Source organism: Equus quagga, chromosome 3, assembly GCF_021613505.1.
Source record: "Equus quagga isolate Etosha38 chromosome 3, UCLA_HA_Equagga_1.0, whole genome shotgun sequence".
Taxonomy (NCBI): Eukaryota; Metazoa; Chordata; class Mammalia; order Perissodactyla; family Equidae; genus Equus; species Equus quagga.
Window position 1 is genome coordinate 114,234,901 of NC_060269.1, and position 15,449 is coordinate 114,250,349.

At 54.7% G+C, this 15,449-nt stretch overlaps 2 protein-coding genes across 5 annotated transcripts in view; one reads left to right on the top strand and one right to left on the bottom strand.

The window, feature by feature from the left end:
- The window catches only part of PDGFRA (platelet derived growth factor receptor alpha), a 43,678-nt gene extending 35,331 nt beyond the window's left edge, over window positions 1–8,347 (bottom strand). Inside the window, exon 1 of one of the 4 annotated variants that reach the window (XM_046655833.1) lies at window positions 8,181–8,347. The gene's annotated coding sequence lies outside the window, so the exon portion shown is untranslated. Of the gene's footprint in view, window positions 1–4,446; window positions 5,238–5,349; window positions 5,477–7,015; window positions 7,136–8,180 lie in introns of those variants that run through there. The other 3 variants (XM_046655836.1, XM_046655834.1, XM_046655835.1) reach the window with 3 other exon arrangements.
- On the top strand, window positions 4,853–7,753 carry LOC124236833 (translation initiation factor IF-2-like). The gene is made up of 5 exons (XM_046655771.1): window positions 4,853–5,088; window positions 5,429–6,059; window positions 6,219–6,347; window positions 6,455–6,629; window positions 7,317–7,753. The coding sequence occupies exons 1-5, from the start codon at window positions 4,853–4,855 to the stop codon at window positions 7,751–7,753; spliced, it is 1,608 nt and encodes a 535-aa protein (XP_046511727.1).
- Window positions 8,348–15,449: the final 7,102 nt, after the last annotated feature.

Below are 15,449 nucleotides of genomic sequence, written 5' to 3' on the forward strand. Positions count from 1 at the left end.
GATAACCCATAAAAAATCACGTAAGCATTGGCCTGGACGTACTGGATCCCTGAGTTGTTCAAAGGCCCAACTCATGCAATGGAATGAGTTCGTGAGACTTAACGTGTTCCCTCTCTGACTTTGGAAACTAAGTTGTGTGTACATGATTCTTGAGTAAACTGTCGAAAAAACAAAACAAAAAGGGAGGAATTTAATGTGTGCCTGTGTTTAGCCCTCATTTTTTTCCCTTTTTTTTTTTTTTTTTTGGTTGGAGAGGATCCAGTAGATAACAGCCCACTAGTGCCTGGTGGAGCCTGATCACGTAATGTCGCTTTCAGGTGGCAAGGCGCCCTGCTTGCAGAAATCAGCTTTCCGCTTCAATGAATTCTACCAGGAAAACGGAGGAGGAAGAAAGGCAGAGTGTAAGATGGAATGCTGGTAACCAGGCAGCGGGTGGGTTGGACAGGACACAATGATAATTCTGTTTTCTCCAAGACAGGAATGAGAAACCAATATTTACTAAGCCAAAGTTTTCACGTGTATGCCATGTTTATTAATAATAAAACTGTGACATATTTGATTTTAAGAAATGCCAGTTGAGGCTCAGAGAGGTTTAGCAAATGACCCAAAGTCACACAGCTGGTGGTTAAGCCAGGATTCTAACCCGAAGTCTGTGTGAGGCAAAAGCCATTGCTCTCTCCAATCCACCATATGGTCTCTCTCAAGAGAAGGTCAGTGTTTCAGCCTTGTGTGTGTGCTCCCCTGTCCCCCCCGCCAAACTATTTCCTAATGCAAATTGGGGCCCTGTTTTCCTTCTCTGCTCAGCATAGTGAGAGGAGCACAATTGCAGTGCTGTGAACGCAAATGTATTTTGCACAATGCTGGCTGGCTGGCGGCTTCTGCAGATCCTGGCATGTGCCCGGGATGCAGGGTATCCCCACCGCTGTGGTGACGGGCACAGCAGGCCCCAGAGCCAGGCTGGCCAGCCTGATTTACCACAATTAGCAGTAAGGGCCTGTGTGTTTGTACATATAAATATCAGCCTCCCACCGATAATCCACTTAGCGAACTTCAAAGGAACCCTCCAGAGCCAGCTCGATGGCCGGGGTTTTATCACATTTATATCCCTTATTTCTTCAGCAGGGTTTGCCAACACAACGTCTCTAAAGCGTTCCCAAGCTCGAGAGAGGGGCTCGCTGCTCTTACAGGGCCGGCTCTGAGGTGTTTTCTGCCCTGGCTGGGCCCCACCAGATTTCCTTCTGTGCATCCAGATATGGTGGACCCACTGCCAGCAAGGATTATTTACTGACATCCAAAGTGGGCAATGAAAACAGGGCCTCAGAGCGAGCGATAATGGTGCGAATACTGAGAATCAGCATGTGTTTGCTCAAGATTTCAAACTCCCTTCTCTGATAAGAGTGGTTCCCTGGCTAGCAATCCAGGCGTATTTGTGAAGTTCCACGTCATTACTCATCTGTAACTCTGACAATTTACTGGTGAATAATTGCAGTGTTGCCCTACAGGGAGGTGATGGAAAACAATGGGAGAGAAGAGAGGCTTCCCTGCCGACTGGCCCTGTAGAGAGACTCTTAGGAGTCCGTCTTGCTATTTCCCAGCTCTTTTCTCCTCTAGGAGTAAAAGCTCATCCTTAATCAGGAACCCCAATCCTGGAGCTTATCCAAAAATCAGATGTGCAAATATAAGTCACTGAGGTTACAAATTCAGAGACACACGGCACTTCATGAGTCAGCAAGAACAAACCACTTTGCACGGAGGAACGATGGACTTCATCCAAAGCTTTCTAAAAAAAAATCATCATTTCTCTCATGCCAATCTGTGTTGGACTTCCTCTATAATCACAACTCAGAAAGCACTGCCACAAGTCAGAGACACAAAGGGGGAAGAGATCTCTGCCACGTCCACCCTCAGGCAAGTGACTTGTGGTTCTGTCCCCCATTCTCTTGTCCTTCTCTCAAAAGATATGATGAACATGGCATCGGACTGGGCTCTGATCTCATATCTGACAAGTCCACCTCTCTGAACCTCAGTCTCTTCTTCTGTAAATCAGGACCAATAACGCCTGACGTCCTGGCCTGCCTCACCACAATGTTGTAAAGACTACATTACATAGCTTCATGGCAAGTGCTTCAGAAACTGCAGCTATTGGTTTTCATACAGACTCTTTTTTCTGCAGCCTCCTAAGATGTTTCAGATGAGAGGGACCTCAGAGTGGCTACTTCAACTTCTACCTACTGGGAAAGTCAGGCCCCAGAGGCCATTCGACTTGCTCTGCATCACTTGCACAGTGGAGAAGCAGATCTGAACTCGGATTCCGTGACGGCCTGGCGTAGCTATCAGGACTACTTTAAGTTGAACCACAAGATACAGTCACATAAACAGAGAAACAAATCTGTTTGCAGCCACTAACAGGTTGCCATCTCTGTGCCTGCAAACAGAAGTGAAGAGCCATTAATCGTGACTCTATCATCGAAGACAACATGCTAGACAGTAAACAGAGAGCAAGCGACACGAGAGCAATTTCCAGATGTAAGAGCACAACATTCTTCGCATGAACCCAGAGAGCCAGCTCCCCGATCACCAACCGCACAATGCATCCTGCTGCACAGCCACTGAATATTGAATTTCACCCCACCCTGGCATGATTAAAGGCCACACGAGACTCTCTCACAGTCCCAAAGCCACTGATGACTCCAGGATTCAGATTTCCGAGGGTCAGTTAATTTCAGCTCTCCTAAGTTAATTCTAACTGTGAAAATTACATATCCTGTTTTTTTCCCTGTGACAAATGTTCTCCTCAGTCTCGTAACTTCAGCCCAGGGGACCCAAATGCTGGTCTACACTGGTGGCAACTTCACCGGGGCTGTGTTTACCAGGATCTGCACCCCACCAGAGCCTGTTCTGTTATTTTGAGCTCCCTGAGCTCCATTAGACATTCCAGTGATGGGTGGGGGCTGGAGTATTTTTACACGGGAGCATTTTATGGGACAATCTGAGCTCATAAACCCTTCTGCTCTCCCCGCACCAGATATTTAACCATGGGAGACTAAAGTGACACTTCTTTTAATTGTCACCAAACTGGTGTGGCTCCTAATGGGACAACCTTAGGTGCAGCAGCTTTTAGTAGACTTGAGTTCCAGATCACCAAGCCCCTGACACTGGGACTTCAGTCATAAAGGGAAATGCAAGTACCCTCAGAAATAATCGGATGTGGTAGATCAGCGCTTTGCTCATTACATAAATGCAAAGGATTAACAACTAACGCGAAAGACTACACGAAAGTCCACAAAAATAAATGATTCTCGCAGCTTCATAGGAAAAGAACACCAGTCAACATCTGTCACTTGGTCCTAGCTGGCGAAAAACCGCATCTTCCTGACGCCGCGACCCATTCCCCGCAGAGGGTAGTTGCAGTTCTCAGGTATGACCAGCAGATGGCAGTGTTGGCCTGAGGACCTGGGACCCAGAGTTTGCGGGGACGCAACGCCGCAGAAGTTCTGTGCTAAAAATTTATGTCCCAAATCTTAACTTCCAATCTCTTCCTTTCTTGGATTGTACTTTTAGGCTTCGTGGTGACCTCAGTTCAAAGCTCGCAGAATGGAAGCAGGAATAGGGAAACTGCTGCCGAAAATGCTTAACTCTCTCTCCGCGGGGCCCCAGGAGAATTCGGTGAGGGACAGACACCATCGCCATCACCATCACCATCTTCTCTGGGAGCGGATCCGCTGGGGCAGCGGGGCCTCGGGAGCCAGGAAAGCGACGCTGCCATTCCAGGCCGCAGGTTAGCAGGAAAAGCCGCTCAAGAGGAGGCTGGGGGGGCTCAGGGTTCTGCCCCTCTCGGAGCTTCCGCCCACTCGGAGGAGGGAGACCACCTGGGCCGCGCCGGGTGGGGGCCGCGACGCCGCTGCCCGGCCGCGCTGCCCAATCTGTTCGCACACCATTGTCACCCCTCGTAAACCCGCCCGGCGGGGGCCGCGACGGCTGCGCAGCCCGAGAACCGCGGGCTGATTGGAAACGACTGTTCCCGTTGCACAATAAGGCAGGGTCGTAAACAAACAAACAGCAAGAGGCCGCCTGCGCCGCAGGAGATCGTGCGAGGGGCTTGGAAACAAAAGTCGGCCACTCCTCCTCCGACAGCGCCCGGGACCCTCCAACCTCCTCCTCCTCCGCTTCTCCCACATCTAATGGTTATGACACCCCCTCTCTCATCCCCAAACCCGGGGACCTCCGCCCCCCTCTCGCCCACCCAGCGCCCCTTGGGCCCACACAGTGCCTGCGAGGCGTCTATTCGAGGTCTCCCGAAGAGGGGAAGGTGACCCAGGTGAGTGGCTCTGAGCCCCCCAGGTCTCTGCGCTGCGCTCCTCAGCGGCGCCGACCGCCCGAGGCTGGCGGAGAGGGGACCGCGCCCCGGGAGCCCGCTAGAGGGCGCGGCCGCCCCGCGCATCTTACCCGGCTCGCTCGCTGGCTCGCCCGCCTGCCGCTCAGCCTCCGGGTCCCCGACAGCGCAGCCGGGACCGCCGCTCGCCCACCTCCGCCGGGGAGGTTCCGCGCTGCCCCGTCCGGCCTCCTGCCCCGCCACACCCCCACGAACACGGCGCGGGCCGCTCCCCCTCCCGCCGCCTCCACGCCCCCGGCGGTTCGGTCCCCTCCGCGGTGGTGGCGACGACCGCCCGTTCCGGGGTTCACGCGCCCCTGCCCGCCGCGGTCCTGGCCTCAGAGCTGCAGCGGCCGCTGCGCCCCAGGCGCGACGCTCGGCGTTTGTATTGTTTTCAGCTGAGACCTGAGAGGGGCCGGGCAGGGTGGAGGGAGAGGGGCCGGGGGGGTTTAGGGTTACAGTCGCGCGCCAGCGCCTCCTATGGGCCCGAAAGCGACACAGCCGCGGGCAGCTGCTAGCGGAGAAGGCCCGGGCGAGCCGAGACGGCGCCCCTTCGGCTTTAAGAACCCCGCATCCCCGGTGCCCCCCGCTTGCCCGACGCTCGCCTCTGCCGTGGCTGCCCAGCGCCCACTAGCGCCTGCCTGCGCCCTTCGCCCCCCTTTCACGGGGAAGCGGAAAACTGCGGCAGGCAGGGAAGGAAGCGCCCCAAGTCCGAGGTCCTCTTTATCCCCTCCAATCTACATTTCCAACTGATCCCTGGCTCACTGTTCAGTTTAAAACAAAAGGAAATGCCGCCGAGCCACTTCAGCAAAAGACAAGCACCGGCAGAGCCCGCGCGGTGGGGAAAAGCAATTTGCCCCGACCCTGCATCCCACGCGGGGGGCGCGCCCTCAAGACCTCCCCCAACTCTAGCCCCGACGGCTGATGCTGCGCGCGGACCCCGCGAGGCTGGACGCGAGGGACGCCGAGAGCCGCACCTTTAGGTCACCGAGCAGGCTTTTAGCTTTTCCCCCAGAATTGCCACTTTTCCATCAGCAACATGTAACCCTGTCGCAGCTCCCCGGAGGCCAGAGGGAGTCCCACCCGCTGGGATCTGCAGGAAGGCGCTGGCCACCACGTCCCCAGAACGCGTCTCGGCGCTGCGCGCCGCCCACGGCCGGTCCCCAGGAGGCACAAAACGGGCCCGCCTCGGCGCCAGACGCGTTTGCAGCTGGAAAGCCCGGCCCGATGCCCCTCCCCCTACACCCCTCCCAGCCCGCGCCCCGGGAGGAAAGTGGACCTGGGGCCAGGAGCCGGGGCTCTGCTTCGGGTCCCTCTTGGTCTGTCTAAAGTCTGGTGCAAGGGCCGAGGGTCAGCTACGGGCTCCCTCCTGGTGCCTCCCCCCACCTCCTCTTTCTGCCTTCCCCTTCGCTCTCGGGACTCCAATCCTGGAGCCCAGCTACACTTGAGTCAAACCAAAAGCAAGACTGTGCAAGCAGGGACTGACCAGGGCATCGTCAAAGCGAGGCTTGTCGGGCCCTCGCTTGTCGGGGAGCGGAGGAAGGGCCCCCTGTGTCGTGAGGATTGTGGAAAGAAGGAAGCCGAGGGTGAAGGAAAAGAGGAAAGGGACGCAAAACAGGGCGGGTCAGACGGGGTTTGGAGGAGTGTGGTGGACGTAAAAACCCGAGCCAGCGCGGCAGCGGATGGGGTGCGCACGCCGGGGACGCCCCTTCCTCCCCTCCAGCCGCCCGGGGGTCTCGCTGGGCTCTGAGTTGTTAGTCTGATGAGCTGCGCGGCTGACTGTCGTGCCCCGTTTGCCCTGGATGGCTCTCTCTGCTCTAAAAGACTGTCTGGTTCTGGTCGGCAGCGACAGAGGCGAAGCGAGTCGGTCCAAAATGTTGAGCAATTCAGCTGCGGAGCCAAAAAGCCATTTCCCACACTGCCCAGCCCCGGGCTTTTCCAGGCAGCTCGGCTGGCGCGGGGCAGTTGGCACCTGGTAAGGGCCATCCACACCACCTCTCCAGCCCAGGTTTGCCTCTCACCCTCGGAGGAGTGAGTGGCAAGTCCTTCCAGGCATTCTTTCTGCACATCCTGAGGTCTTAGCCAGGGCTGGAGCAAAGTGCAGGACCGGCGCTCTGGTTGCGGGAGACACTGACAGCGGACGGACAGACAGCCCAGCAATTCCTTCCCAGCAGAGACGCGAGGCCAGGCCACTGGCAGCTCCGCACACCTGGCCAGGCGGCCGGGGCTCCTGGCCCCCTCGGGCAGCCGCACTCGGGTCGGGCCACACTCCCTCTCGCTTAGAGCTGGCCGCGACCCTTTCCGAACAGAACCGCTGATCCCAGTAGTTTCCGAGCCAAGAGGACGCCGCCCGCTCCCCTGGCGCTGCCGGGAGAAGTTAATCTCACGTGTAAAAGCCGATTTCCATGGGGATAGACGGCGGAGGAAGGAGGGGCGCGAGGAGACGGCTAGGGAGCGGGCAGGGAGGCCGACACAGGGAGTGGAATAGAGAAAGGGGGCACTGGAGAGGATGAAGCAGGCAGGGCGAGCGCAGGCGGCGAGTGCCACGCATCCCCGCGCGGAAAGGGGCACGCGAGGCGGGTCCAGGGCTCGGGTGCCTGGAGGGAGGAAGTGTGGGAGGTTCTCTCCACCTTTCTTTCTCACCTGGGAACCAAGTTTCTCCGTTTCGAATCGTCCTTAACTTCCCCTAGAAGTTCAGCACTTTTCTGGCGACCTTCCTTCCTTCCTTCCTGCGGCCGGGGCTGGGCAGTAGCAGAGCCCCGGGGCTTTGCAGAAATGATTTCACCGAGGAAGGGGGCGCTCCGAGACGGGTGGGGGTGGGGACCACAGCGCACAATGAGGGCCCCTTGGAGCGCAGTTCGAAATTCCTCAAATCCCAGTTGCTGGAATGCGAGGCGACGATGACTTCTTTACTCGAGGCCAAATGTGTTTGTCATTACTCCAGACCGCCTGCCTGCCCGCCCGCCCGCGCCGCCGTCGCCCCCGCGCTGGGGCGCGCAACCCGAGCGCACTGCGGGGCCGGCGCCCGCTCTCCCTCGCACTTCCCCGATCCCACAAACCACTAGGGAGCTCCCCAAGTCCGCGCCGCGTCTGCTTATCTTGCAGCCGCCACGGTTGTGCTGCGTCTGGCCCCAGCTCGCACCCGGCGCAGCGCCGTCCAGTAATTACGCGCCCTCGGCCGGCGCCATGTGCACCCGGCGGGCACCCAAGGTCCAGCCGTCTCCAGCCGAGCCTTTCACGCCTCCTCTCCCCGCAACCCCCTCCGCGCCCCACTCGATGCTCCTCTCTCCCCACCTCCCCCGGTCCTCCAGCCGCGCTCCACACCAGCGGCTGCAGCGCTGTCCCGCCAAACCGCGGGCGAGGAATGAAAATACTCATTAAAAACCTGTCGCCTTCCAGGACCCACTGCCAAGAAGAGGGCAAACACCTCTGCCCCCACTCCCAGCATTACTTGGTGCTGGTCCCAGTATACACGAATACCACCCCCAACCCTAAAAGAAACCTCAAAAATGTAAGCCTGAACAATTTCTTTGGGAGGCCATAGAGTTGTTAGAAAAACACTGCTTTTAAAAATAGGTCTGGAAAATGTGTTTTTTTAAAATCCCTAGACTTTCGAACTCTATGGTTATCTTCCCTCCAAGTGAAGTTTATTCAAAATAAATTACTCTCTAGACACACTGCTAGAATTCAATTCCAATTTTTTTTTTCTCATCGCCCAAAGTTTGAGTGAAGTTACTTCACTTCCAGCCCAGAGGGCCTGATCAGGGACTTGTCTTAGAAGCAAAAATCATTTTTTCTCCTCCCTTACCTTCTCCTTCTCTGTCAATTCGCAATGAAAATCCTACATATGGAGTAAAAAGTGTGTCCACGGCCTCCAGTCCTCTCCTGGAGTCCCCTCCTCTGTTTCTCTCCCTCTAGCTCCAACTGTAATGGGCTCAAAAACCGCTTTTTGTAATTGATTCAATGTTATAGTCCATCCTTCTAAAACTAATCATTTGCTCTAAGTAAATAGCTGTCAGGAAATGAAGCCCCCCCCTCCCTTGGCCTCTTCAAAATAAAAGTTTCCCTCGAACTCTGTGCGCTCTGAATCTCCCAGCCTCCAGATTGCGCCTTCGCTTTTTGCTCTTACGCAATCAGGGGGTCCAGCCCCAACCCCCAGACTTCGACAACAACTGGGGGGCGGGGAGAAGCAGACCAGATGGGGTGGGGGTGGTGGAAGGGGGCGGTGTTGATGCTCTGCCGGGAAAGAGGTTGGGGAAACTACAAGCTGCCCATCATTTCCAGAATGAGTTTGCCTCTTGATATGGAGGATATTTTCCTACGCTGCTATATTGCTATGTATTCTCTTCGAAAGGAAAAAAAAAAAAGAACACGTAAAATTGCAGTTAATGCCCAGAGAGAATATAAATGTGGAATTGAAAAGTGTCCCTTCTGTAGAAATTCCTAGCCCAACTAGAAGTGGGGCCTTCGGGAGAGGTCTCCAAGCGGTGGTGTCGTTTTGAACCTGGGTTTTTTTAGGGAAAAGTGCCGTGTAGTTTCTAATCCTTTAATGGGATTAGGCAAACTGTTGAGTCCAATATGAAGATGATGGGGGGTTTTGTTTTGTAAAGGTTTTGAAAGAGGGTAAAAGAATTGAGGGTCTGCGTAAGTTTGGGACATCCTCCGACAGAACGACCTTTACTCCCTTGGAACCACTTATCTTGTTGTGCCTTTGTTTTCGGGGTTATCTGGGCGAGGTTGCCCTGGCTTCTGTCACGCACACAAAAAGGCTCAGGCTCGGGCGTTTGGGGAATCGTCTACCACAAGCCTGACACCTCCGCGTTCAGGGGGAGGGTGCACGCTGACCCTCCCCGCGCTCCTTCGCGCTGCGTGGGTCAGACCCTGCCACTGCCCTGGGGTTGAGAGCGGAACCCCAAACCCTGTGTCCCAGGCGCCGGGCCACAGACAGCGCCGGGAGAGAGCGATCCTGCTCACGAAGGAAAGGGGGCGCTGATGCTCCAGGAACGAGACCTGGGCGGAGTGGGGCTTCTGAGCGAGGGCGGGGGAGGGGAGCGCGTTCACCTTCCCCGCCTTCTCCAATTTTGAATTCTCTTGTTGGATGGAGGGGGCCATCCTTTATCCCTACCCCCACCCCCCACACTCTCAGAATGGCCAGGGCGGCCAGGTCGAGACTTGAACGTCGGACAGCCTTCACCTTCTCCGTCATCCGGAGGGTGGACACGGGATAGCCGGCAGGGGAGCGTCACAGAGAAGTACTCCGAGGGATGCTGTCCTTAAATGGGACGGACTCCTGGGGTGTCAGGCTTGGGAAGACGCCTGGGGCTGGGCCAGGGGCCCCATTCCCCCAGCCCTTCTGCGCGCCGCTTCTCGTGCATCTTCAGTTCGGGCGACTGCACTGCTCACTATTACTTCCACATGTTCCTTCAGGAAATCATGGAAGGCAAATATATGAACAGCCCCTTGTTCGGAATGCTAACAGGATACCGTAATGTTTGTAGATAATGAACGGGGACTAAAGACCCCCCCAAAAAATCAGAATGCGGAATAATAGGAAAAAGCGGATGCTGGCTTTCATGCTGTTAATAAAGACAAGTGAGACCTAAGTTTTTATACCAAGTACCCAAGAGGGTAGGAGGCGAGGCAGGGAGCCTACCCAGGAAGACCTGCTTTCCTGCCGGGAAAAGGCCAGCCGGGTCGCGCTGGGATCTCCCGAACGCAAGGCCCCAGCGCACCCCGCCCACAAATGGTAACTTCACAGTTCATTTCAGAGACACTTAAAGGGGCCCGAAGAGCTGGCTGGGCGGGGGTGTCTTCGGGCCCTAACTCCTCGCGAGTTTAAAGCAGAGGGAATGGATGAGCCAGGGAGCACCCAGTTGTCCTTCTGGTAGTAATTACCTGCCTAATTTGAATGATGCCTTTGTTATGATCATTAACAAACATTTGCTAAAGGTTTCCATGTGTGACATTCCAGAAGGTTTAAAGGCCTGGGGAGCTGACTCCCGGGAAAGCGCACCGGTGGGGGGTGGCGTAGGGAAGCAAATGGTTGGGGAAGATTTCTCCGAGTCTGGGCAGAGCAAAGATGGAGAGAGGTCAACATCTGCCTCCCGTGCAAAAGCAAAATAAACCCAGTGGTCAGGAGCAACCTCGGGGCTGGAGGCCCTAGAAAAGAGGCGGTTCGTTCCTTAAAACGAGTCCTGCCCCCCGCCGCCCCCACCCACCTGCCCCTCCCGCTGCTCATAGGCGGGTTTGAATCGTGCTGTCCGCCCTCCTCCGCTGGTCCCCGGCTTCCAGAGCGGTCGGGTCTGCGCGCATCAGTCAGCCCGGGCGTCGGGGGGAGGTGGGCCGGGCCGAGCCGCGCTCTTCCCGTGTTGTTCTAAGATCCTTCCAGATTGCTCCCCCGACGCTCGGGGTCCTGGGTGGTCCCGGAGCAGCAGCGGGCGAGAAGCGCCGCCTGGTCTTTTCTCGTCTTCCTCGGCTCCTGCCCGGGGCACTGCGGGGGACCAGGCTGCCCTGTGCGCCCCGAGGAGCGACCTTTGCCGGCCTGGGCAGCTGTGCGAGCATCCCAGTCTGCACTCGGGTTTTGAGTTTTTCAACCTCTTATGTTTTTCCTTGAGGGATCGTCACGGGGTTAAGAATGAGAGTTTTCTCCCCAAACCGGGAGTCTGGGCGGCTGCAACCCTCTGGGAAGGAAGTCCAACTCCGGAATTGGGATGGGCCGGGCCGTTTGGGGAAAGCGGCGGTTCTGGCGTGGCCTCGCGCGTCTAGACCTGCAGGAGACATAAAATTGGGTGCAAGGGTATAAAGGGATGTGTAGAGCCAGCCATCCAAAAGAGGGCCCCGCAAATTTGTTACAACCGAATCAAAACGGTCTGAAACAAACAAACAAAGTCTGCCCCTGCCCCGCCGCGAGGCCTGGCTCCTTGGGCTGGATCCTTGGCCCCCACTCCTCCGTAACCGCTTCTGCCGCTCCGGGCGTCACACCTTCGGCTTCGGTGGGCGTTCCCGCTGAGTTGGCTTTTTGTTTCTTCTCTACTCCTCCCCTGCTCTCCAGCACCACCCCCCAATTCTACTTTCCTCGGAGAATTCAGAAGGTTTTTTGCTTTAGAAGACTTATGGTTGTAGCAGTTATCAAAGCCGTTAGTTGTGAAAATCACATGTAAACAAACTTGCGAGAAGTTGATGGGGTGGGGGCGCATTTCTAGCTTCCTGATTTGAAAATGAAGGGCCTTTTGGTGGTCTGCAAAAGAAAACGGCGCTACTGCCCTTTCCCCCACCCCCTTCAGTTCCTGACCGCGCCTGCAGGAGTCCCCTCCCTGCGCCCCGCGAAGGGACCTTCGTGGGGAAGGCTCGGAGGACGCTTGTGGATGTGGCGCACAGACCTGGGGTCCCCGTGTGCGGAGACCAGCGAGGACTCCGCCCTTGCCTCGGGTCTGCCCCAGCTGAGGTTTGGAAGAGGCTCGAGCCTCTTCGCACGCTCAGGATGCAAAGAGGCCCAAGTCTTGGAAAAGGAGGAGAAAACCTTCTCCAGAAGGGTCCATCCGGACCCGCGTGGGTACCTTAGGGTGACAGTTCTCTCTCCAGGACTCCTGGAACACCTCCTCTTCCTCCCTGTTGCTGGATGAATCTAAGGGTGCTGCGTCTACTCTGGGTTCTTTGAGGCTCTCTCTCCAGAGATGCGTCTCCAGAGAGAAGTGGAAAGTAGTCCCCTGTGACTGGTGACCAGCTGCAACCGCTCCAAGGGTTTCTAACCCCGCAGACTGCTCACTGACCTGACAGAGGACCAGAGATTGTGAGCCCTGTTTTGTGGCCCAGCCCAGCCCGGGTGGGCCTCCACCTCTCAGAGCTGGCAAAGATGTGGTCCAGGTGGACCTCCTCAGGGTCTGGATTTTTTGATGCCCTTTTCCAACAGAGGGAGGGAGAGAGAGAAAGAGAGAGAGAGAGCAAGACTGCACTGCTTCCTCGGTCTGGGGATATTTCTGTGCCTCCTACTCCCCTCCTTCTCTTTAGGCCTTAGCTTTTAGTTACTTTTAATTTGAAAACCCATGTGAGGGGAGGGGGAGGGAATGACGAGATTGGAGGTCTGCTCTCTATTAGGGGCCTCAGCCATCCCGCTTTCCAACACACAGCTGTGGCTTGGGAGGGGAGGGAGGGCTTGCTCTGTTTAGGTCAGCCTGACTGAAGAAAGGGCCTTGTCCTCTGGAAGTCCCAGGAGTACAGCAGGGCCCTGTGATGTCAAAAAAAAAAAAAGAAAGAAAGAAAAGCTTCCAACAGAAAGGTGTTGTGGAGTGGAAAGCCAGCGGAAGCTGGGTTCCACAATTACGTTAACTACAGCACGTAAGCCTGAATATGAGCCACATTATTTAATCAGGATATCATCTTATGTAATCCCCGAGACAACCCTGTGGGTTGTGCGTGATTACTCCCATTTAACAGATGAGCAAACCAAGTCAGAGGCGTTAAGCAATTTGCCTACAGCACTGCCTGGGTCTGCCTGACCATGTCCTGGTTCCAGTTACTGTGTGACCTCGTCAAGACAGGCCCTGTCTCTGAGCCTCAGTTTCCTCATCTGTACAAATGTCTACATTATGTCCCTGGATCGTGAAGATTAAATGAGATTATGTATATGAAGCCCAGGAAGGAGCTGAATAAATGTTCACTTTCTCTTCCTTCTTCAGGCTTTTCCACAGGCACAATCACTGTCACACTCATCCCCAGCTCCCTTGAATTGGCCTCAAGAGCCGCGTGAAGGCCAGTCTAGTTTTCTCTTTCATATTGTCAATTAACGGTGCATGGGGTGCATCTTGGTTCCCAGCTATTACCCTCAATGTCTCAGGCCCTCCCAAAAAATGAACCCCAGGCAGGAAGGATTGGAGAAAGCAATGGAAATCAGAAGACAGGTCTGGCATCACTACCCAGGGGGGCTGTAAGGAAGCCAGGAAGGAGGGCCTCAGCCTCGGAGAACCTAGGGCGAGGACCAGCGAGGGAACCCTGCGAGTATCTCACTGGGGTTGTGCACCAGACGCCCTGACTTCGAGAGGATGCCCTTGGTAGGGCAAGGTGTCCCATACATCTCACACACAGCCACCTTCCTCCACACAGACTTGCCCCCAACCTTGGTTTTGGAAGAGTTTCTGCCTCCATTTTTTAATTCATCAAAAACTTAGGGCAGGGGCCAGAGTTTCTCCTCAGCTTTGGAGAGTTGATTCATTGATTCTAGAAACATTCGTGGAGCATCTGCCTTGAGTCTGGCTCAGTACTAGGTATTAGGGAACAGTAGTAGACAGAATGGATGTGGTCCTTGACTTCAAGGAACTTGCTAGAAGACTCTCGCTCTCAGCTAACCACCAGGGTTTCCCCCATTGCAGTCTCACTGCTGAGTACTGAGGGAGCACCCGTCCAGACTGCACTCATTTCTTCATGAGACTGTGATGAAGATTGCTGGAGAAGGCAGACCAGGCAAAGTCTTGAATCGTGGGCCACAGGACCTCCCCCAACCCTCCGAAATGTGCACAACTGGGACCTCCAGGCTGGGCAGGAAGGAGCTTGTCTTGATCCAGTTCCAGACAATAAATACTTACTGAGCCTCACACGCCCAAGACTCTGTGCCAAGTGCCAAGCATGCAGTGCTGCCTGCACAGGGTTTATAGATTGGTTGAGCGAACGATCAATCAATCATAAAGTTTCCTATAGTGCTATCAGCAAGTGTTAGAGGTACAGAGTGATGACAGAGCACAGCGGAGGAGCCTAACCCCAACCTGGGGATCAGAGAGGACCTCTCAGAGGGAAGGGACATCTCTGCAAGCCTAAGAGGAATAAGAATCTAGTTGGGGAAAAATCTCACGAGCATGGGCTTGGAGGTGAGAGAGAGCACGAGGTCATCAGAAGAAGTGAAAAAAGTCTGAAATGGCTGGAACCTGGAAAGGTCCAGATGGGCAGAAGCAAGAAGGAGGCCAGATCATGGAGGTCTTGCAGGCCATGTAAGGGTCTGGACTGAATTCTGTGGAAGGACTAAGACTGGTTTAAGGAGGGGCAGGACTAGAGCAGAGTTGAATTCTAGGCAAGATCAGTCTGGATGGTTCCAGGAGGCAGGGAGCTACTGCTGTAATCTAGCAAGAGAGGATGCTTCCCTGGGCCCGGGCTGATGGGAGGGGGTTTGGAGAAAGCGAGAGAATCAGAGAGAAGGAAGTAGACTGCACAGCACTCCTGATTGACTGTGAGCTGTGAGGGAGAGTAGGGTCCGTGGCTTGGGCCCTAGCTGATGCCATTTAGTCAGTTGAGAAACAATAGGAATAGATTTGGGAAAGAAATTGATGAGCACAGTCTTAAACATGATACATTTGGAAAAGCTCAGGAAGAGGAGGATTAAAATGAGGAGAAAATCCAGAACAGAATCTTGGGTAACTCCAGCATTTCCTGCGGGCAGAGAAGATGCTGAGAAAGAAGAGTCAGGAGCTTTATCTCCTACATATTCAGCTATTGTCTCTGAATCCACACAATGGGAGTTGGTTGAATTTAAAGAGCTGTCTACACTTAACATCTAAATTCAGCAGTATAAATTGTGGCCAGACATATCTGATGACTTTATGAGTCTTTATGAGTGATTATGAACGTTCTATGAAAACATGAGAACTTTAATTATTATATGATTATCTGATTATATTATAATACTAGATTATTTTTTCCCTTATTCATACTCTCGAATATGCATTTGTATCCACATTTGGATTTCAGATCACCCAGCGACCCAAGCAGGGGTGAAGCCACATCCTGGTCTCAAGGATACTCAGTACTAGCTCTCTATCCCCGCTCCCAGCCCTCACCATGCCCTGGAGAGACTGAGGCAGGGCTCACATTCAGGGACAATATGTATGATTCCAGTGACAAAGATTGCATACTGTCCTCCAGTAATCCTTCTACCTTCCTTCTCTGTAATTGAGCCTCTGATTTTTTTGCTTCCTAGGACAAAATCTTCCTTTCATAGTCTTTCTTGCAGCTAGATGTGGTCATGAAGGAAAGTTCTGGCCAATGGGATGTAAGCGGAAGTTGTGGGTCCAATTACCAAGAAGTGTCCTTAATA